General features: G+C 37.6%; 1 protein-coding gene across 2 annotated transcripts in view; it reads right to left on the reverse strand.

Moving 5' to 3' along the window:
* Positions 1 to 259: 259 nt before the first annotated feature.
* Positions 260 to 24,325, reverse strand: part of LOC150088218 (RWD domain-containing protein 1) — a 103,539-nt gene continuing 79,473 nt past the window's right edge. For both annotated transcript variants that reach the window (XM_090370630.1, XM_090370632.1), the window contains 2 exons: positions 1,846 to 1,908; positions 260 to 399 (listed from right to left, as the gene is read on the reverse strand). In XM_090370630.1, coding sequence (XP_090226756.1) covers positions 308 to 399; positions 1,846 to 1,908 — 155 coding nt within the window. In that variant the 3' untranslated portion in view covers positions 260 to 307. The remainder of the gene's footprint in view (positions 400 to 1,845; positions 1,909 to 24,325) is intronic.

A 24,325-nucleotide genomic window follows, 5' to 3' on the forward strand; every position in this document is an offset into this window, starting at 1 on the left:
GTTAAATATGAATACTCACTAGTGGTCTGCAAGTGCACATGTGTAATTATATTAGAATACTGCATTTTAGTCCCTGCCAGCAGTAAAATGAACAATTTACATTTTTAACTTGGAATGAAGAATGGAATACTTATTACTACACATCCCATCACACAAGCTTTAGATACCCTTTTACACAGATGAATTTGTATTTTAAACACCCAAAGTAACACATTTCAGACAAAGACACTTAGGCAATAAGATATCAGGAAATACCACCAACTTTGTTTAAACTATTTATTCAAGGCTATACACTGTGATGCTATTCTCAAGAATCATCTTTAGCATCGAATTCATCTTCCAGCTCAAGATCATCCATTTCTTGAAATAACGATTCATCAACTTTGACTTCATCATCACCTAAAGGAAATAAATTAAGTACTATGTTAGTTATAACAATTGCCTACTGAAAACTTCTTGCTAACAGGTCAAAAGTAAGAATGCATGTAATAGTGTGCGGTAAGAACTCAGGAAATGCAAAGTAGAAATCAAGATTTAGAAAATATTTGTGGCTTTAATCACATGGCTTGAAAAAAAAAATATTCCTTGACTTCAAATGATCATTTCAAAACAAACAGTTCAGTTACATGATCAATGCATTGAAAATCGAAATCTTTATTATGCTGTACTGCCGAATAAGAATATACATATATAATTTTTCCTTTATGGCAATGAAGGTCAAGGATTTACATATATCCTAATTACGAGTTAATCTGTGTGGTGCATTTTTGTGATAAGAAAAAATAAAAAAAAACAATGACTTTTATATATGTGAACTGAGAATATTTTGTATCTGCACATCATGGCAACAAATATAATATCCAGTCCATCAGCTACAACATATGGTATGTAGGCAGTCAATGTGATGTGCATGAAAAAAATAAAACTGCCAGATTTCTATTGGTCTGATTTTAATGAAATTTAGGATGGCTTGACAAATCTTTCTAAAAGAACCAAATAAAAAATTTCATGAAAATCCATCCACTGGGAGTCATTACATGCACACAGATAGATAGATAGACAAAGAAATAATAAATGACAAATTTCTATTAGATGATTATTTTATTGAAATTTGGGATGGCTCAATAAATAATTCTAAAAGATTCAATCATAAAAATCATAAATTCAATGCAAATCCATCCATTAGGAGTCAAGTTTTCACTTACTGATTGACAGACATGAATACAACAGACACTATATGCTTATATGCTAAAACCCTTAACAAGTTGCTGTACTAAAGATTTTGTATACGTCTTGCGGTAATTTCTGCCATTTGACCTTCAAAGCGGCAATCAGTTCAGCTCTATGTTTTTTTGGGCAGTCTCCACTCACTCACACACACACACACTCACTCACTCACTCACTCACACTCACACACACACATACACACACACACACTTAAATGGCATGCAAACCAATGTGTTTTTTTTTTTTTTTTAACTGGCTAGATTAGTTTTATTAACCAAGAACAGTTCAGTATAATTCTCGTATAATAATTTTCTGATAATTATTGTAATAAATGCGTTTTTTAAAAGTTTTTATTTATTTAAATCTTATAATTATGTTCACTATACTATATGTTTGTCATTTCGTTTTATAAGGAACTATATCTATTGGCAACTTTAATAAATTTTGAATGAATTGTGACGTTCGTTATAGCGAATGTTTGTAAACTGAGAGTTGCCTGTACTGCACACTGAGAAATAAATATCCATTAAATGTCTAATACAGTAATTATATTTAAAACTTATTTTGCATTTAAACATATCAGAATGTCATATAGATAAAAAAAAAAAATTCACATACCCTCTTGTAGAAATTTCAAATCTGATTCTGCCAGAGAGCGGTCTTTTTCAAAGAGTTCCCGACCTAAAAGTAAATACGTTTGGAGTCAATTAAAAAGATAACACTATTCTTTTTTCTATATGATAGCATTGTGTGATAAGAAAATACAGTAAGATCTCGATTACTTGAGTTTTTTATTAACTGAAATCAGCAGAAGTTCAGATAAGACGAGGGGGGGAAGAGGAGAGAGAGAGAGAGAGAGAGAGAGAGAGAGAGAGAGAGAGAGAGAGAGAGAGAGAGAGAGAGAGAGAGAGAGAGAGAGAGAGAGAGAGAGAGAGAGAGAAGATGGTACAGCATGAGTTTTAAAATGTTTAACAGTGAACTTTCAAACAGTGCTTAAGCTGGAAAATAAGAACTCTGATATTCAGATAAAACAAGATTAATTATGTCTTTGTTCCAACTTGGAATCAACAGTGACCATATTAATCTTTTGGAAAATTTTGTCGGCATGTAAAAGCTGGAATGCTTTATGTGCAATATAATAGCACAAAAATGGCCTAAGATGCTAGAGTATAAGATAAAAAATTAAACTTACCAGACCAATCTGCATTTAGAGATTTAAGTTTTAAACAGTTTGTATTAAATGCCATAAGAGAGAGTATAAAATAACAAATTTAGTCGACAGTTAAGTCTGGGGGAAGAGCATCAAACTACAAAAGCTCTAAAAAGTCAATGTACATTAGTATTAATAGTGGCAATGATGCAAGAAAGCAAGCTTATACAATACCAAAAAAAAAAAAAAAAAAAAAGAGCAATACTTTCTCTTTCACATGTCCATTCCTCTATCGCTTTTAGTTCGTCTTGGAAGTTATTCAAACTACCCATTTCTACAACACCAGACGGAAGTTTGTTCAACAATGGCCCACCTATTTGGCTGAAGGAAAACTCCACACATCTAACCTACAAGTTAATCCTCAGTTTGAGTTTATGTCCCCCCTCATGAGTAATCAAGCACACAGTTTTATCAATCAGCACTGAGCTTACTTAATCCGTTATGTTGTTGTTCGGTTTAACGACACAAGGGCTACTAAGGCCAAATTGTGTCTCTTCAGCATTAATTGACAAAAAGCATATTGTTAGAGAAATTACATTATATGCTTCCGTACAAACCAATATGTTTTAGATATAATAAAAGTTCTTCAATATTTGCTTCATTTCCTAAGATGTGAGATAAATCAGGTGATATATTCAATTTAGAGAGAGACTGAAAATTGTTTGACCAGATGGTTGAATGTAAGGGACAATCAACCAGAAAATGACGGACTGTAAGTTGCGTCTGACAGGATGGACACTGGGGTGGGCTTTCACCCAATAATAGAAAGAGATGAGTATGGTGAGTGTGTCCAATTCTGAGTCTTGCCAGTACCACTTCCTCTCGTCTGTTTCTTCGGAAGCTTTGGATCTTCTTTTATCTGGTAAAGTTTGTTGTTAGGGTCACTTTTCCAGGTCTGTGACCATTTATTGTAGCAGGCTTTGCGTACTACAGACTTAAAAATCAGAGAAAGGAACCTGAGGATGTTGTGAGAGAGCGGGTTGAGGATGTTTAGCGGCAAAGTCGGCACTTTCATTTCCCGGAATGCCTGAATGGCCAGGGATCCAGCAAAAACTAATTGACCGATTGGACACACTGCAAGCAAATAGCTGGGAATGAATCTGTTTCAATGTAGGGTGAGAAATGGAGGAATTCTTCCTTATGGCAGAGACAGCACTAAGAGAATCTGTGTAAATTATGGCAGATGAGATGGAAAGCTCAATTACCTTACTAAGCGCCAACTTAATGGCATATAATTCAGCTGTGAAGACGCTGCAAGCAAGCGGTAGTGTGGCTGAAATTGTACATAAAGGAAAAACTGCCGCAGCACCTACCATACTCTCAGTTTTTGAACCATCGGTATAAATTTTACAGGCATGGTTGTCCGTAGCATGAGCTGAATGTAACTGTCTGATGTTGCAGGAAGGTATATTTTTCCCCCACTGGAGGAAGTATGTATCTTGAGAGACAGACACATATGTCCAAGGAGCAACAGGTGTAGTTGTGTCTTGGAAGATTTCATTTAAATCGACGTTCCAAGTCTGAACAAGCTCTTTGATCCTGAGAGAGGCGGGTCTATTTTCATTTGGCTTGCTCTCATAGAACACATCCCAACGAGTATTATAGAGATACTCCCAACTTGGGTGCGATGGTAGACTCTGGATCTTAGCAGCATAGTGAAGCAGTAGTGTTTTTCTACGCAGGTGTAATGGAGGATCATGCGCTTCAATATATAGACTTTGGATCGGAGAAGTCCTGAAAGCTCCTAGCGCAGTCCTCAGAGCACTGTGATGGATCATATTTAGCCGTTTTAAAGTAGTGCTCCTGGCAGAATCATCACTGGACAACCATAATCTAGCCTTGAACGGATTAAACTTCTATAAAGATGCAGCAAAGTACACCGATCAGCTCCCCATGACATAGATGATACGGAACGAAGTATATTCAAATGCTTTAAACAAGAAGTTCTCAAATAAGTGATGTGAGCTTGGAAATTTAGTTTGCGGTCTAATAGTAGCCAAGAAATTTAACGGTATTAACGAGAGGGATTGGAGTATTGTTTATTTGTAATTCAGGTTCAGGATGGAGAGCTCGCTTCTTGCAAAAGTGAGTGACAGTGCATTTATTTTCTGACAGTCTCTAACCGTTCCGTGAAGTCCAGGATTCTATTTTGGTTATGGCAAGTTGTAGCTGCCGTTCAATGGTATTCATACTTTGAGATTGACAGGAAATAGTAAGATCATCTGCATACATATAAGTTTGAACAGTTTTTGGGATATCTCATGTCATGCTGCTAACTCGGATTGAAAACAGTGTTGGACTGAGTATTGATCCCTGCGGGACTCCCTCTTCCTGAATGTGAGATGTAGAGAGGACGTTTTTGTATCGGACTTGAAAAGAGTGCACTTGCAGGAAATTCTGAATTATTTCTGGCAAATGACCCCTAAGCCCCAGATGGTAAAGGTCCATAATAATACCATGCCGCCATGTAGTGTCAAATGCCTTTTCAAGATCTAAATTTACCATGACTAGATGTTGTTTCATGACAAAGGCATTTCGTATATGAGACTCGGCTTTAATGAGCACATCTAGGGTTGATCTATTTTTTCGAAAGCCATATTGGTGATCTGGAAGGAGGTTCTCTGACTCCAGGATGTAAGTGAGCCTAGTATGAGCCATTCTTTCGAAAATTTTTCCCATGCAGCTTGTAAGAGATATTGGCCTGTAGTTTTCTTTCAACGCAGGAAGGATTTTTTCCTGGTTTTGGTAAGGCGATAATGAATGAATGGCGCCATGAAGATGGATAGGCATTTTCAGAGTAGATCCGATTGTAAAAAATTAATAGGGTTCTTAAGTCTTCTCCAAGTAAATGCTTTAACATAATGTAATGAACTCCATCTGGACCTGCAGCACTATTGGAAGATCTGTTTAATGATTCTTGAAGTTCTGTTAACGTAAATGGTTGGTTGTACGGGAATGAACGGCGCGTGGAGAAGTTAATTTTATACCGTTCTGCACCTGCTTTGATGTTCTGGAAGGTGGAGGCGTAGGTGGCAGAAGCTGATATTTTTGCAAATGATTCTGCTAATGAATTTGCAACTTCTTCAGGAGTAGAAATATCTTTCCCTTTCCAATGAAGTATCGGAGAGGGCAGCCGAGCAAATTTGCCATTTAGTGCCTGTATTCTTTTCCAGATCACTTGTGTGTCCGTGTCTTTGGTAATGGTGGAGGCAAAAGCAATCCGTGAATCCCGTTTCGCTTTCCGCCTAACTTGTCTAGCTTTTGCTTTTAGTCTTTTAAAAGCAATTAGGTTACTAGTGGTGGGATACTTGCGGAAATGATTCCAGGCGCGGTTTTTATCCTGTTTGGCAATTAAACAATCTGTATTCCACCAGTTATTTCTGTGTTTTCGATATGGTGTGGATTTTGGAATGGAGGCCTTAGCTGCAGTCAGAATCTGATTGGTTATGTAAGTGTTGACATCATCAATATGTTGCCTTTGAACATAAAATCTGTCTAAGCGTATCTGGGCAGAATAGCCACCCCAGTTTGCCTTTTTAAACTGCCAAGTGGATTGTTGGTCAGGATTTGAAGTTACCCCTGTTTGTAGCGAGCAAATAATTGGAAAGTGATCACTGTTGAAGGGATCGGTTAATACCGACCATGTCATGATTGGAAATATGGATGGTGAACAAATTGACAAGTCTATTGCGGAAGCAGATCCGGTTGCTAAGTGGATGTAGGTAGGAGATCCAGAATTTAATAAATTAAGATCATTATTATGCATGAATTCCTCCATCAATTTGCCTCTTATATCCATTGTGGCCGATCCCCACAATGGATGGTGTCCATTAAAATCACCAAAAAGACAAATTGGAGTTGGGAGTTGTGCAATGAGGTTGTCAAGTTCTGAAAGCAGAAGTGGGGCAGATGGCGGAATATAAATGGAAACAATGGTAAATGACGTACCAACTGCAAGGTGAGCAGCCACAGCTTCTAGGGTAGTTCTCGATTGGATCGGCTTGGATGGTATGTTAGCGTTAACAAGAATAGCAACTCCTCCACGTGCAGGTGATACCGAGTTCCTATCTCGTCTGTAAATGGTATAACTTGAAAATTTTGGCAAAACTTGGGGTGACAAGAATGTTTCCTGTAAGCATACACCTATGGGATTAAATTGAGTTATTAAATCTCTTATGTCATCAGAATGAGTGCTTAGTCCTCTGCAATTCCATTGTATGATCTTATTCATTATTTAGGTTTACCTGAGGGTGATTCATCTGACTGTTTTCTGTACGTCGGACATTTTTTCCGGTCCTTTTTTGAGAATGTGGGGCGTCCAGTATCCATGGTGTCATCTGCATGGAGTTCTAGAATAGGTTCCTCATTGTCTAGCAGCTCATCTACATCCATGCTTTTGGATGGAGATTCCGTTTTTTTTGAGACTGATTCAGATTTTAATTGTTCTTTTCCAACTGGGACTAATGGAGTATGAGTAGGAATGCTGATTGGAGTATTTGTGGCTTCGCTAGTTCTTTTTGGAGGATTATCTTTCTTTGAGGTTGAAAGCGTAGATTTGAGCCAGTTCGCTAGAGAGGTGTTAGGTGGAACTGATACATCTGTTTGAGCTGCAGTAGAAGCGAAGTTCCGAGTGCGAGCTGCATAGGAACGACTACTTGGCAGGGTCGACATAACTTGTCTACGTGCCTCAGGAAAGGTGACTTTATTTTCTATTTTGTACTTTTGTATTTTCTTTCCTGTAATCCATAGCTCACATGTTTTGGAAAAAGCTGGGTGGCTTTCTTTGCAGTTTGGACAAACAGGGGTTTTGACAGAGCAATCCGCTTGAGTGTGATCTTTAGAGCCGCAGATGGGACATATGGCCTCACCTCTACATGCCTGCTGCGAATGCCCGTATTTCTGGCATTTGAAGCAGCGAACGGGATTCGGGATAAATGGTCTTATACGACAATTCAAATAGCCAGCTTTAATTGAGGATGGTAAGTCTGGCGTACTGAATGTTAAGATGATCGATCTCGTTGGAATGAGATTTCCATCTTTTTTAGTCATAATCCGTTTCACATTTGTAACTTTTTGACTACTTAGTTCTTGAAGTAGCTCTTCTTCGGAGACTGTAATTAGGACCCACTCACTGATTACACCCTTTGATGAATTTAAGGTTCTGTGTGGAGTAATTGATACTGCGAGCCCACAAAATGATGTTGTGTTTAAGAGCCGCTCAGAATGTTTAGCGGTGGCAGTTTCAATGAGGAGATCTCCGGATTGTAGTCTTTTCACCATTTTTGGTGATCCAGTAATTGATTCCAAATATTTTTGAATCAAGAATGGTGACAATTTTCCTACAGGTTGGGAGGATAAGGAATGAATCACCAAGAAATTTGGTAATTCATCATGGCATTCAGGTTCCCTTCTAAGCCTTTTGGGCTGGTTGGTGTCACGGTCGTTGTCAGGAATTTCTGACCTTGATGGCTCTAAAGGTGGATAATTAGTCGTATCCATGTTAGCTCCTTTTGGCCCTGGGGGTATATTTTTACCACCCAGATTACCGGCCCCGCCACGGGGAGGCAGGAGCAGTGCCGCTTGTGGCCAAGCGTATAGGTTAGTACAATTAGTAAGACTAATTTAATTAAAGAAAAAGGTTCTTTCCTTCTTCTGGGCTCTCTTCTTAGTGCTTTTAAGAAAAAGGGCTACTTAACGAAAAAGTTTAATAATCAAGGGAGAAAACAAAATAGAACCTAGTCGCTTAGAGGAAAACGCTTTTCAATCGCACGAGAATCGCTTGGCCACGGAAACGCTTGGCACCCGGGGCCACTTAATCCGTTAAAAGCCTTAAATGCCTCAATCAGATCTCATAGGTGACCAAGTCTCCAAGCACTGCAGTTAGCAGGCTTAAGCCTTTCCTGGTAAGAGCACCCTTTTTGTTCCTTTCACTAATCTTGTTGCTCTTCTCTGCAGCCATTCTAACAGATTTACGTTCTTCCTAAAATGTGGACTCTAGACCTGTATGTAGTACTCAAGATGGCGCCTCCATAGCCAGGTAGGCAGGAGCAGCAGTGTGTAGCACACGCTTCTTGATCAGACCATGGTTCGAGCCCGTGACCACCAAATACGGAGGATGCGGAAAGGTCAGGAAATGACCACCGCATATCCCTGGAGCAATATGGCCTTAGTTGCTAATGCTCCTAAAAACCAAATAACAACAACAACGACAAGTACTCAAGATGTGGCCTTATACAATGAGATAATCAACTCTTTTATCTTTGCTGGCAAAATTCCTGTATATCATTGAAAAATCCCATGAGTTGTTCAGACAGCCTGTCTGCACTGCTCAGAGAACTTCATATCTGACTGCACAATTATGCTCAGCTCTTTTTCATTCCCCACTACCCTGAGTGTGATACCACACAGTTGGTACATTAAACTGGGATTACTACTCCCCATATGAAGTACCTTGCATTTGTTAATATTAAACTTCAACTGCCACCTCTGAGCCCATCTACCTAATTTGTCTAGATCTGTTGCAGTGATTGACTGCAACAGATTACTGTGATTACTGTGATTGACCAAGCTGACAACCTTCGTATCATCTGCAAACTTAGACATTAAGCCTGATGTGTTTTCATCAATATCATTAATAAATATAGAAACATCAATGGACCTAGCACAGAACACTGGGGAACTCTGCTAATAAGATTAGTCTAAGAAGAGTGGTGCCCACTGATAACCACTATCTATATTTTTGCAATCAATCACCACTTATCCATAGCAGTAAACTTGCTCTTAACACCACACTGCTCCAATATGTATAGGAGACTTTTGCAACAGTATCAAAATATTTTCTGAAATCTAAGTATATGATGTCAAAATTACAAATTTTGCATTTTGAAATAAAATTTCTCTGATGTTTTCTCAGAAAAGGTTTTTGAATCATTTTCTAATGCTGATTTCAAAAATAACTTCCGTTTTTTTCCATTATGCCAGGTTTCTTCAAAAATCATGAAAGAAAATTTGATTTTTCACAAATTTTTATTAATTTTGGTAGCATTTGTGCATTGAAATTATAACAAAATGCTACTCTTACCAGACATTTATATTTAATTATATGTTGAAAACACTATTAAAAAGGGCAGTATGGTAAAGTTCACTAAACACTCACCTCTCATTTTAAAAACTTATCTACAATGGGTCAAATTTTCATTTCTTTGATTTTCTTGCAGATCACTTTATAGTGCCTCTTCAGCATCCAGAAATAGTCATCCATCATGTTGACATTCCACCTCCCCTGGTACCTCATCTCCATGTCTTTAATGTTCTGGTGAAACTTCTCACCCTGTTCTTCATTAGCACATCTTACATTTTCTGGGAAGTAGTCAATGTAGGAGTGTAAAAAATATACCTTGACACTCGTGTTGCAGCCCAGCTTCTTCAAGTTTGCCAATGCATTTTAAACTATATTCTTATAGTTTGGATCCTTGCTATTCTCTAAGAAGTTCTCAACAACAGACCTGAAGCTAATTCATTCCTGTTTTTCTCTTTTATTCATAGTTCCCTCAAAATCTCAGTCCCTCATTAGTTTGCAAAGTTGAGGTCCAACAAATATCTTGTTTTAGCTTCTCTCGGATGATCAATGGGAAATTAGTACAAAGGTAGTTGAAGCTGGGACCTTCTTGAGGTAAAGCTTTCACAAACTGTTTCATCAAACTCAGTTTGATGTGAATGGATGGAGGGAGAGCAGTTTTGGTCTCTACCAGTGGTTTATGGACTATGTTCTTCGATCCAGGGAACAAACTGCCTCTCTTTGGCCAGACCTTGACACTCCAGTGTTTACTCCTTGCCTGCTGTCCCACTCACACAAAAAAGCAAGGCATTTTTGTGTAGCCAGATTGCTGTCCAAGTAATATGCCTATCACTTTAAAGTAAGCACAAACCAACTAACCATGTTCTTCATACTTAATATTTGTTAACAACTTCAAGTTCTCATAGGCTTCTTTCAAATGCCCAGAGTGAGCTACTGGAATTGACCAATATTTATTTCCATTGAGAAGCAACACATTTTTGAGACTCCTCTTTGATGAGTCAATAAAAGTCTCCACTGTGTAGGATTGTAACTAATTCCTAAACAGTTCACTAAGTCATTTATATTACTGCAAAAAATCATGGAATAATTCTCAGAAAAGTAGGGAACTAGTTCTCGTTCTTTGCATCTGTACCATGAGAAAAATGTCCCATGTGCTAGAAGATGTTTTGACTTAAATCTAGAACCAAGGAGTTCTGCAGATTCTTTTGGTAAATATTAATCTCTTACCAGATCATTGAGTTCATGCTGTGAAAACAGTTGAGGGCTGGACTCGGTCTCCAGGTGTGTCGAGTTCAGGTTCATCTTCAAAAGCTTCACTTTCAGCACTCTCTGCTGTTACACTCTCCAATATAAGTGCAGGACTTTGAATGGCAGGTCATCTCCATGTGGGACTAGTCTAATGGCAGATGAAATATTAGGATACACAATGCTTTTCTTACTCTTTGCATTGTATCTCTCTACATTAACTAAGCAAAGGTAACAGTCATCCTGCCAAATCACGGGAATTGCAAATGGCACAGCCTTCTTTTTACCATAATCCCAATGCTTCACATACAGGTTCAACAAACTTTATGTGGAGCCCATTGTTTATCTTGGTCACTGAGTTTCAATCCAAAATAAGCACAATACACGTTTTTTTTTTTTTTTTTTTACAAATTTTGTAATATCTTCTGTGCTTGAGGACTACATAACTTCCACAAGTATAACAAAATAAGTTCAGATTGTTCAAACACGTGTGTGAAGACATTTTGCTCACTTTTCAGCACAAGTCTGGCATAAGATGAACCTCAAGGTCAAGAAACAAAGGACTGAAGACAGTGTTGCCAACATGTGAAGATTTAGTTTACAAATTCCCAACATTTACTCTTAACTTAATACATTCAATAACACAACCCATGACATCAATTTAAGTGATTTGAGAAAAACCTGTGTGTGATAGGAAAAAACGAATAACATTTCTGAAATCAGTGTAAAAAAACTGATCTAAAACCAACTATTATTTTACAAACATCGAAAACCATGCAGAGTGGCATTATTTTTTGCTTCCAGTTCCTTCGTTACTGTGTCATAGTATCCAATCAGATTGGTCAGACAAATCACCACATTATAAATCCATGGTGTGATTGCAGTATAACTGCATTCCTGTCTAGCTGGTCCTGCATTATTTCTTTAAGCAGTGACTCCATTATTTTCCCTAAAACAGAAGTCAAGCCAACAGGTCAGTACTTATCAGTCATTACTCATATTACCCTTTCATCCTCCTTTGAGGATTGGAGACACATTCGGAGATCTTCAGTTGACAGGGACCTACTCTTGTAATCATGATTAAAAGTTTGCTTACCTCTTTTGCTGCCTCCTTTAATATAATTAGATAGATCCTCTCCAGTCCAGTTGCTTTTTTACATTAGCCTGAACAATCCCTCTTCCATTTTCATCTGTTCGGAGACACATTCGGAGATCTTCAGTTGACAGGGACCTACCCTTGTAATCATGATTAAAAGTTTGCTTACCTCTTTTGCTGCCTCCTTTAATATAATTAGATAGATCCTCTCCAGTCCAGTTGCTTTTTTACATTAGCCTGAACAATCCCTCTTCCATTTTCATCTGTTATCATAAAATCATTCAGCTCCCTGTTAGAATTTGACATACTTCCGTTATCCCGATCCCTAAAAAATTCCTCATAAGTGAATGTAGATGCAAAATACTTATTCAGCTTTTCAGCAACCTGAGCAGGACCATCAACAGTAGAACCATCGATATCAAGTGGACCTGTGTGAGTCATCCCTTTCCTTCTGGTGTTTACATAAGAAGTCTGCTATTTTTCTTTACATTCTTTGCCAGAGATTTCTCATAAACTGCCCTAGCTTGCCTAACCTCCTTTGTGATTTGATTACAGATTAGTTTATATCTAACATATGCTTCTCTACTACCTGATTATTTATATGCATCTCATGCATTTTTCTTCTCTCCAACAAGTCCCATCAATTCATCTTACATCCATTTTCTAAGCCTTGAACAATATCTCTAGGTTGACAAAAAAAGCCCAGGAGTGTCTACAATTGCATTCTTGAAGGCTTCCCATTTAGAATTTGCTGTTGGTAATTTCCTCAGTTGGCCTCATTATACAAACTTTACAAACTGTCTGAAATCATTGTAGTCATCTTTACAAAAGCCCTTCCCTTTGCCGTTGAAAATAGTTAATCTTTAAGTAAATTCCTCATCAATACACATATCAACATGTGTACATATATGTATAGGGTGGCACCTAGAACGTCTGTTCAACTCTACCTCATGTCTCTGTGAAGAACAGTATCACTACAAATGGGCCAGATACGTGTGTGATGTAGGTTTGTGTGTATTATTTGTGTGTTCTGTTGTTGTCTGGCCGCTCAGCTACACAGAAGCATCAGTCACCTGGACAGATGATTCTGGGTACTCATCCACACCACAGGAAAGTGGGCCAGTTCCAGTAGAGCATGTAATGTCTCAAAAGAGACTTTGACCCACCTAGTGATGCCAAAAGGTGGGCCAGGATCCTCTGGGGCCCATTCTAAAAGAAAAGAAAGGAGCAAGAGAGGGAATAAAAAAAAAAAAAAAAAAAAACCCCAACCCGTGCTGGTTGAAAAAAAAATAAAATAAAAATAAAATATGAATTTGTGATAATACTGAGAACTGGAATTCTGTGGGTTTTTACGTTATTATGGTGAAATGTGTTTCCCCTTCCATGAAATCTTCAATCATATCAAAAACAAAAATTAATTTTCAGAATGTTCCCTTCATTCCTATTTTTTAAGTTTTGTAACTTGTTACTCTGTTCTCACTTGCGCATATTGTGTCAGTTGCAATTTGTGTGTGCAGTGTTCTTTGTTATTGATTGCTTATCTTTTTTACTGTTTTAAATTTTAAACTCCCTCCCAAATGTCACTGAACAGAAATATATATATTTTTTCGATAGTTAGAATTTTTCCCGACGGAATTTTTCCAGATTAACAGAAAGTCCTCATCACTGGGCGCCAGATTAACGGGGTTCTACTGTATATTCGATTTGTAACCCTTTATATTTTTCTGCACCCCTTCCAACAACACGGTCTGATGATGGTATCAGTAAGATGCCTGAAACATTACCTTATATGTATAGTGGTTTAGGTGATTAGCTTAATAAACTATATTAGTAATTTCATGTGGTATATGAGTGGTATTAATTATAGTAATAATCTTAAGAAATAAAATTATTTATTCCTTTCATCTCACTTGTGTGTCATAAATGGGTCTGCCGAATTTTGAAGAAGTGAATATATTTTTATCAATGTGCAAAGTGTGATTAGCCGGCTTCTTTGATTTAAAGGTGAGGTCTTTACTTTTCTATGTCGTAATAGTGAAAAATCTTAAATAATTTTAACGTGTTCCAGAGGACATTTCAGATTATTGCATTTTTTTCAAAAAGTACCTAAGCTGAAATAATGGGTGGAAGCATGAAAAGAAAACTGAGCGGCTGTGAGAACATCAAAAAGAAAAAAAATTCAAAAACAAGCAGAATGAAAAATGGTAAAGCTATGGATTGCTTTATATTGAGGAAAATTTCTATAACAAATAAAACTTCTTATGAAACTAACATTCCCCCTTCATCTTCAACTTCTCTGTTGTTTTTTTTTTGTTTGTTTTGTTATTTGGTTTTTAGGAGCATTAGCAACTAGGACCATATTGCTCCGGGGATATGCCGTGGTCATACCCTGACCTTTCCGCATCCTCCGTATTTGGTGGTCATGGGCTCGAACCCCGGTCTAATCAAAAAGCGTGTGCTATGCACTGCTGCTCCTGCCCACCTGGCTATGGAGGTGCCTTCTCTGTTGCATACTTGCTAGAATAAAGAAAACAAATCTCCAATATGTTGTGGGCAAGATATAGAAAAAGATGTATTGGTAATTATTAATAGTGTTACTACTCAAATTTCTAATAATTCATTTTTGCGGAAAAATGTTTTAAATCATAATATTAGAAAACTTACTATAAAAAAAAAGTACCCATGAAAGTGTCTGATTCAGATTTTAAGTTCCCTCAAAGTTTGTTTGTTATTTGGTTTTTAGGCGCATTAGCAACTAAGGCCATATTGCTCCGGGATATGCGGTGGTCATTCCCTGACCTTTCCGCATCCTTCATATTTGGTGGTGACGGGCTTGAACCCCGGTCTAATCAAGAAGTGTGTGTTCTACACATTGCTGCTCCTTCCCACCTGACTACGGAGGCGCCTTCCATCAAAGTGATGGTTGGTGGTTTTCAACAAATTTTTATAACAGAGTCTTAGGTAATAATGAAGTGACTGAAAGATCTTGGCTTGTTTCTGCCATAACAAATGACCCAGTTTATTTTATTTTGTTGTAAACTATTTTCCTCCAACAGGTGTGCTTGGCAAAGCAAAGGTTTTTCAACGTGGAAAAATCTAGGTTGCACATTAGAAATGCACGAAAAAAATAAAGAACATAGCACAGCTTTTAAAATTTGGAAAGACCGAGCATTGAGTCTTAGAACAGAAAAAAAACTAGATTGTGAAAACCAAAGATTAATCGATGCTGAAAAAGGCATTGGCATGGTGTTTTGTAGAGACTAATTAGTGTTGTGCAATTTTTGGCAGGTCAATCACTGGCATTTCAAGGAAAGTCGGATATATTATTCCATTATGATAATGAGAACTTTTCAAAATTAGTGGAAACTGTAGGAAAATTTGATAGTGTGATGTCAAAACATTAACTAAAAACAAAAGACAATACCACACATACTATCTTAGTAAAGACATACAAAATAAACTAATTAATTTATTGGCTAAGTCGGTGCAGACTAAAATCTTAAATATGGCATTAGAAGCCAAACATTAGTCAATTATTTTAGATTGCACACACGATAAGTCATATGCTAGATTGGGGGGATACAAGGACTAATAGATTAACAGTAGCCACTGGCAGAGGAGAAATTGATTCTTGAACTCCTTCTATTGGAATGAGCAGCAGCCTGGAAAATAAGATGCAGGATATTTCAGAGACTGCTGGGAATCATGGGGGTACAAGCGAACACATGGGTTGTGTTAGGGTGGCTAAGAGGAAGAGCAGGTGCATGTATACTTGCATGTACACCAATGCTAGGAGTTTAGTAAATAAATTTGATGAATTTGAGGTATTGCTCAAAACATCAAAGGCACATATTGTTGGGATTTCAGAGATGTGGTGTCACACAGATATAAGGAATGCAGAACTGGAATTTGGGGAGTACAATGTCTACAGAAAGGATAGACAGGATAGGAAGGGAGGAGGGGTTATGCTATTAGTTAAGAAACACATAAAATCCAAGGAAGTGAAGCCAGTCGACATTGCTGGACAGTGCAGTGTCGAGTCAGTTTGGTGTGACATAAGCATTGGGAGATCAAAATTGAGAGTAGGAGTGTGCTATAGGCCTAATGACTCTGATGAGTATAATAAGAAACTGTACAGAGAAATAGAGTGGGCCAGTATATCAGAAAGTCTTATAATGGGGGATTTTAATTTCTCAGATACTGACTGGAATTTGGGGGCTGGTCACTCACACACTAGCAAGGCTTTTGTGGATTTATTGGATGATTGTTTTCTACATCAGCATGTTCGGGAGGCAACTAGAGGGAGTAATACTCTTGATTTGATTATCAGTAGTGATTCTTCATGCATTAAGAATCTGCAGATAAATGAACCACTAGGTGGCAGTGATCACAGTGTTCTGAAGTGGGAGTTACTCAAAGAGGTAACTACCATTAGGGGTAAAGGGAAGGGGTATTGCTTTTGTAAAGGCGACTACGATGGACTGAGACAGTATTTAAATTCTATACAGTGGGACCAACTGATGATGTTCCCAACAGCAAATTCAAAATGGGAAGCTTTCAAAGAACTTATCTTGGAAGCCACTAGGCTTTACATACCAACTAAGAAATATTGTTCAAGGTTTAGGCCTAAATGGATGTCAGATGAACTAATGAGGCATATGGCAGAGAAGAAAAATGCATGGGATACATACAAATTAACACGTGACACAGAAGCCTATGATAGATACAAGTTGATCTGTAACCAAGTTACAAAGGAGGTTAGGCAGGCAAAGGCAGATTATGAGAGATCCTTGGCAAGGGATGCGAAGAAAAACAGCAAAGAGTTCTTTACTTATGTAAACTCTAGAAGGAAGGGGATGAATCAGATTGGTCTACTTGATATTGATGGGTCAACTGTTGATGACCCTGCTCAGGTAGCTAACAAACTAAATGAATATTTTGCATCGACATTCACACACGAGGAGGTATTCAGCGAGGGGAATGCCAGAGGTGTATTCAACTCTAGCAGTAAGCTAGAGAATCTTGTAATAACTGAGAGTAAAGTGGAGGAGAAATTGTTGAAGATAAACACAAGAAAGGCACCTGGGGTGGATGGGATCTATCCAGTTATATTAAAGGAGGCAGCAAAGGAAGTAAGCAAACCCTTAGCCATAATTATGAGAGCTTCTTTGTTCTCGGGGGAGGTACCCATGGACTGGAGATGTGCAAATGTGACCCCAATTCACAAGGGAGGATCAAAGGCTGACACAAGTAATTATAGACCTGTGAATTTAACTTCTGTTCCTGGAAAATTAATGGAGGCACTGGTTAAAGAAGCACTGCAGGATCATCTACACAAGACTTCAGTTATAGCTCGGACACAGCATGGTTTTGTTAAGGGGAAGTCTTGCCTGACCAATTTGATTGGATACTATGATGCAGTCACAAAAGAACTGGATGCAGGGAATAACTTTTATATTATATACTTCGATCTTAGAAAGGCTTTTGATACTATTGCACATGGAAGACTGCTGCACAAATTGGAGCAGTGTGGCATTGGAGGCAAATTGCTGCTATGGATAAAGGGGTGGTTGAGGGGGAGAAGAGGAGAAGACAGAGAGTGGTAATTAATGGACACTGCTCATCGTGGACTAATGTTATTAGTGGAGTCCCTCAGGGTTCAGTATTGGGTCCTTTATTGTTTTCTGTATTTATAAATGATATTGATGATGGTATATCAAGCGTAATGTCCAAGTTTGCAGACGATACGAAGGTTGGCAGGGTTGTCAATGACACTACTGACACTATGCTGCTGCAACAGGATCTGGAAAGGGTGAGCAGATGGGCTGAGAGGTGGCAAATGAAGTTTAACATTGACAAATGTAAAGTACTACATATGGGAAACAGCAACCCCAGAGCAACATATCAACTCTGTGGTACTACATTGACAGTGGTAGAGAATGAAAGGGGCCTAAGGGTGGTTGTGCAGGCAGATATGAAGTTCTCTGAGCAGTGCAGACGGGCTGCAAGAGTAGCTCATGGTGTACTGTCAATGATATACAGGAATTTTTCTAGCAGGGATAAGGAGGTGATTATTCCCTTGTATAAGGCAATGGTCAGGCCACACCTAGAGTACTGTATACAGGCCTGGAGGCCTCATTTCAAGAAGGATGTAGAGATGCTGGAACGAGTACAGAGAAGGGCAACAAGATTAGTGAATGGAACAAAGGGGTGCTCTTACGAAGAAAGGCTTAAGTTTTGCAAATTACAGTGTCTGGAGACTAGGCACCAGCGAGGTGATCTGATAGAGGTGTACAAAGCCTTGTATGGTTTGAGCATGCTCAATGCTGATGGGATTCTTCCTCTTGCTCAAAATAATCACCTGAGAGGGCATAAATTCAAATTGAGGAAAGACAGATGTAGGATAGACGTGCGGAAATTTGCCTTTAGCCAGCGGGTGGTTGGTAGGTGGAACAGACTTCCATTTCTTGTCGTGGAAGTTGATAGCCTAAATAAGTTTAAGGCTCAGCTGGACAGGTATTTCGAACGAACAGATGGGTGAAGTGGAAGTGGTTATTTTTTATTTATTTATTTTACTTTATTTTTTTTTTTTTTGGCTGATGCTGCATAAGCTTGCTTTCTTGCATCAAATGCCTCTACTAATGCTAATGCTAATATCAAACAGATGACTATTATTATTAGATTTGTTATTTTAAATAAAGAAAGCAATAAATTTGAAATTAGGGAGCATTTTTTGGTTTTATACAAGTATCTGATACCACCGGTTTGGGCTAGTGGGAGCAATATTAAAACAATTAGAAAGTTTTAGTTCACCTTTGGGTGATCTACATTTGTTTGTTTGTTAGTTTGTTATTTGGTTTTTAGAAGCATTAGCAACTAAGGCCATATTGCTCAGGGGATATGCAGTGGTCATTCATTGACCTTTCCGCATCCTCTGTATTGGTGGTCATGGGCTCGAACCCCGGTCTAATCAAGAAGCGTGTGCTACGCACTGCTGCTCCTGCTGACCTGGCTACGGAGGCACTGGGGTGATCTACGTGTGCAAGGATATGATAATGGGACAAACGTGAAAGGTAAAAATTCAGGTGTACAGTGGCAAATATTACATTTAAATCCATGTGCATTTTAAATTCCTTGTGCAAATCATTCATTAAATTTAATGATTAATGATACTGTATCAGCTTCAATAAGAGGAATAGCTTTATTTAATACCATCCAAGAGCTTTATGTATATTTTTCTGGTTCTAATTCTACATGGGCTACAATACTAAAATATGTTCCATTGGAAATTTTAAAACCTCTGTATGAAACATGTTGGTCACGTTACATGCTCTTAAACCACTGCAATATCAGATGGTATATATGATGTGCTGTTGGAGTTGTTAGAAAATAACGAAAAAGATGCTATGTCTTGTCATTTTACAGTCACTAGCAAGAAAAATAATAACTTCCAAATTTATATGTTCAGTTGTGATATGGTATGGTATGGTATCCTAAAAAAACAATGTGGTTTGCAAGAGTTTGCAGAACCCATGTTTAAATCTTATAGAATATTTAAGACTCCTTAAAGAAGCTAAAGATTTTTTAGTAGGAAAACGTTCTGATGCAGGGTTTGAAGAACTGATACAAATTTCAAGTAAACTTGCAAATATTTTAGACGTAGAAGCTACTTTTAAAGAAATTGTACCTCTAAGACTTTGAAAGAAAAAAAAAAAAAAATTTGATAATGAATCATGTGATGAATTTATTCAGGAACCCCACACTCAAATTTAAGATTGCATTTTACTTCACTGTTCTAGATAAAGCAATAGCTTCTATAGAAGAACAATTCGCGTTACAGGAAGATCATTGTAGCAAGTTTTACTTTTTGCATAATTTTAAAGTGTTAGGAGAAATGTCAAAAGATGATTTAAGCAAACACTGCATAGATTTACAACTATCTCTTACAGAAGGTAAGCATAAAGATATTAATGGGAGAGAGCTTCTCGAAGAATTACTAGATCTATCTCTTCCACTGATATTCATTACCCTTCAGATGTTCTCAAATATTTGCACAATAATGAATTGCTGTCTTTGTTTCCAAATGTAATAATTGCATTAAAAATTTTAGTTACTTTACCTGTATATATGGCTTCAGGAGAATGCAGTTTCTCAAAATTAAGGATAATTAAAAACTATGAGAACGACAATGACACGAGATCATTTAGTAGTGCTAGCAGTAATTTCTATAGAAAAAGAGATATCAGAAAGCATCGAATATTCTGAAATTTTAAACAGATTTGCAGATTTAAAAGCCAGAAAGATTGAGTTTATGAAAATTTGTTATTTTGTAACCCTTTATATATTTGTTTTTTGAAAATATTTTTCTTAAGCACCTTTGTGTTTATCATTTATTATTTTTAAATTTCCATCTTTTGTAATAATTAATAATACTGTCTTTATTAATTTAATAAATTTATATATCTATGTATTATAAAATCTTTCATTTATTATAATTATCTTCAACTAAAAATAGTGAGTTTTTATCTTAGCCCTCTTGTTAATATTTTACAATCAAAAATTTTAAAAATACATCTAAATTTAGGAATTATTAATAAACTAGTAGTAGTAATGGAGGCATGTGATGCAAGAAAGCAAGTGTATGAGCTTATGTATCATCAGCAAAAAAAAAAAAAATTCACACATCAATTCCCTCTAAGAAAGTTTCTCCAGTTCCTCCTTGAATTTATTTAAGCTATTGCCTTCCACAACGACAGATGGAAGCTTGTTCCAGCAATTAACCGCCCACTAGCTAAAGGCATATTTCTGCACATCTATTCCACAACTATCTTTCCTCAATTTGAATTTATGGGCCCCCTCAGGTTTGTAATCTGAGCGAGCTGAAGAATCCCATCAGAATTCAACATGTTCAAGCCATTCAAGGCCTTATACATCTCAATCAGATCACCTCGCAGGTGCCTAGTCTCCAGCCACTGCAATTTGCAGAACTTAAGCCTTTCTTTGAAAGAGGACCCCTTCATTCCCCTCACCAATCTTGTTGCCCTTCTCTGTACACACTCAAGCAACTCTACAATCTCTCCTTCCTAAAATGAGGCTTCCAGACTTGTAAGCAGTACATTAGGCATGGCCTGACCATTGCATTATACAAAGTGATAATCACCTCCTTTTATCTACTAGCAAAATTCCCGAATATCATTGACTGCACAATTACTCCCAGATCTTTTTCATTTTCTACCACTCTAGGTGCAATGCCACACAGTTGGTACATATCTCTGGGGTTACTTCTACCCATATGCAGTACTTTGCATTTGCCAATGTTAAACTTCAGTTGCCACTTCTCAGCCCATCAACCTAAATTTTCTAGATCCTTTTACAGTAGCAAACTGCCATTACTGTCATTAACAACCCTGCCAAACTTTGTATCATCTGCAAACTTCGACATTAAGCCTGATATACTTTTATCAATATCACTGATAATTATACAAAACAACAGGGGGCCTAATACCGAACCCTGGAGGATTCCACTAATAACATTAGTCCACAAAGAGTAGTGTCCATTGATTACCACTCTGTTTTCTCCACTCAACCACCCTTTTATCCATTGGAGCAACTTACCCTTAATACCATACTGCTCCAATTTGTACAATAGTCTTCCATGCTCAACAGTGTCAAAAGCTTTCTTAAAATCCAAGTATATGATATTAAAATTATTTTTTGCATTCTTTTTTGAGTTCCTTTGTAACCACATCATAATGTCCAATCAAATTTATCAAGCAAGACTTTCCCTTAACAAACCCATGCTGAGTCAGAATTATCACTGCAGTCTTGTCTAGATGATCCTGCAAGCATCTTTAATCAGTGACTTCATTATTTTCCTCAGAATAGAAGTTAAACTAACGGTCTCTAATTACTTGTGTCACCATTAGATCCCCTTTGTGAATAGGAGATACATTTGCACATCTCCAGTCCGTGGGCACTTCCCGAGTCCAAGGATGCTCTCATAATTATGGATAAGGTTTCCTTACTTCCTTCACAGCCTCCTTTAATATAACTAGATAGATCCCATCCACTCCAGGTGCCTTTCTTATGTTTAACTTCAACAATTTCTCCCCCACTTTGCTCTCAGTTATTACAAAATCATTAAGCACCCTGTTACAGTTTGATAAACTTCTGGAATTTTCCTCTTTTAATAACTCATGTATGAATGTAGATGCAAAACACTCATTCAAATTATCAGCTATCTGAGCATCATCATGAACGTTGAACCATCGATATCAAGTTGACCAATCTGATCCATCCACTTCCTTCTAGAGTTCATACAAATAAAGACGTTCTAGCTGTTTTTTTTAGCATCCTTTGCCAAAGATTTATCGTACTCTGCCTTCACTTGTCTAACCTCCTTTGTGACTTGATTACAGACTAGCTCATATGTACTATAGGTTTCTGTGCCTCCTGATAATTTATATGCATCCCATAAATTTTTCTTCTCTGCCACGAGTTTTATTAGTTCATCTGACATCCATTTAGGCTTAAACCATGAACAGTATTTCTTAATCAGTATGAAAAGCCTAGTAGCTTCCACAATTAATTCCCTGAAGGCTGTTTCGAATTTACTGTTAGTAACATCACCAGTTGGTTCCGCTATATCGAATTTAAAAACTGTCTGAGACCACTGTAGTCACCTTTACAAAAGTAAAAACCCTTCCTTTTCCCCTGATGGTAATTATATCTTTAAGTAAATCCCACATCAGTCACTGTGATCACTGCCACCTAGTCGTTCCTTTATCTGCTGATTCTTAATGCAAGAAGAAGAATCACTGCTAATAATCAGATCAAGAGGATTACTCCCTCTAGTTGCCTCTCGAACATGCTGCTGCAGAAAACAATGATCCAATAAATCCACAAAAGTTTTACTATTGTGCGAGTGACCAACCCACAAGTTCCCGTCAATATCAGGGAAGTGAAAATCGGCCATTATAAAACATTCTGATTTACAGGCCTACTCCTTACAATTGTTTGTTGTACCCATTAGAGTCATTAGGACTATAACACACTCCTACTCTCATTTTTGCTTTCCCAATGCCTATGTCATACCAAACTGACTCAGCATTGCATTGTCCATCTATGTCAACTGGATGCACTTCCTCAGATTTTACCTGTTTCTTAATTAACAGCATAATCCCTCCTCCTCCCTTCCTATCCTTTCTGTACACTGTACTCCAAAATTCCAATTCTGCACTGCTTATATCTGTGACACTGTGTCTCTGATATTCAAACAATATCAGCCTTTGATGTCTTCACCAGCACTTCAAATTCTTATTCGTGGTTACCTTAACACAGCCCATGTATTTATTTGTTTCATGATGACCCCCCTCACCAGTCCCTGAAACCCCCAGCACCCTGCCATCCAGGCCACTGCTCATTCTAATAGAAGCAGTATAAGAATCACTTTCACCTCTGCTTATGGCTACTGTTAACCTTTTAGTCTGTGAATACCCTCAAGCTAGCAGTTTTCTAGATGCCTCCGTAGCCAGGTGGGAAGGAGCAGCAGTGCGTAGCACACGCTTCTTGATTAGACCAGGGTTCGAGCCCGTTACCACCAAATACGGAGGATGCAGAAAGGTCAGGGAATGACCGCCGCATATCCCAGAGTAATATGGCCTTAGTTGCTAATGCTTCTAAAAAAAAACCAAATAACAATAAATAACAAATAGCAGTTTTCTGACCAACCTAACACTGCCTTGATATCATCAGCAAACACTCTTGCGCCCCTTCTATTTAAGTGTATTCCATCCCTGTAGAAGTAGTCTCTCCTGTTAACAAGCACAGACCACGCTGAGAAAAATTCTACCCCATGAGTCTTGCACGATCTCTCCAGGGCCATATTGGTTGACAAAGGCTCTCATTATGTACTCCCTTATATTGTGTCTGTGCAGAATTGCAGACACTTTCAAATTTAACCTTTTTTTTCTGACTTTTTTTTTAACATTGTCCTGTACTTGTTAAGTAAATCTGCAGATCTTCTACTCTTAATGTCATTAGTTCCAACAAATAAAATATCACCCCTTGTGCCGTTAAATGATATCTGCTCTGCAACATCATTAACTTTTGTCCCTGGCAGACATACAAGGGTCCTATTCCATCTATACTTTTTACACAATATATTATCCATCTCCCTGACAATAGTATCGGTTGTTATAGTATATATATAGACAAGTGATGGCAGACTGAGAAATCTTTCAAAGGATACAAAGAAAAGGCAGAATATAAAGAATATACAAAATACAAAGAAAAGAAGAGGCAAAGGATACAAAGAAAAACAGTAGAGACTTCTTTACTTATGTAAACACTAAAAGGAAAAGGATGAATCAAATTGGCCCATGTGATATCAATGGTTCTACTATTGATGATCCTGCTCAGGTTGCTGACAAACTGAATGAGTACTTTGCATTTACATTCACGCATAAGG

The sequence above is a fragment of the Mastigoproctus giganteus genome, chromosome 3 (genome assembly GCF_048544385.1).
Source record: "Mastigoproctus giganteus isolate SK-2022 chromosome 3, ASM4854438v1, whole genome shotgun sequence".
Classification (NCBI taxonomy): domain Eukaryota; kingdom Metazoa; phylum Arthropoda; class Arachnida; order Uropygi; family Thelyphonidae; genus Mastigoproctus; species Mastigoproctus giganteus.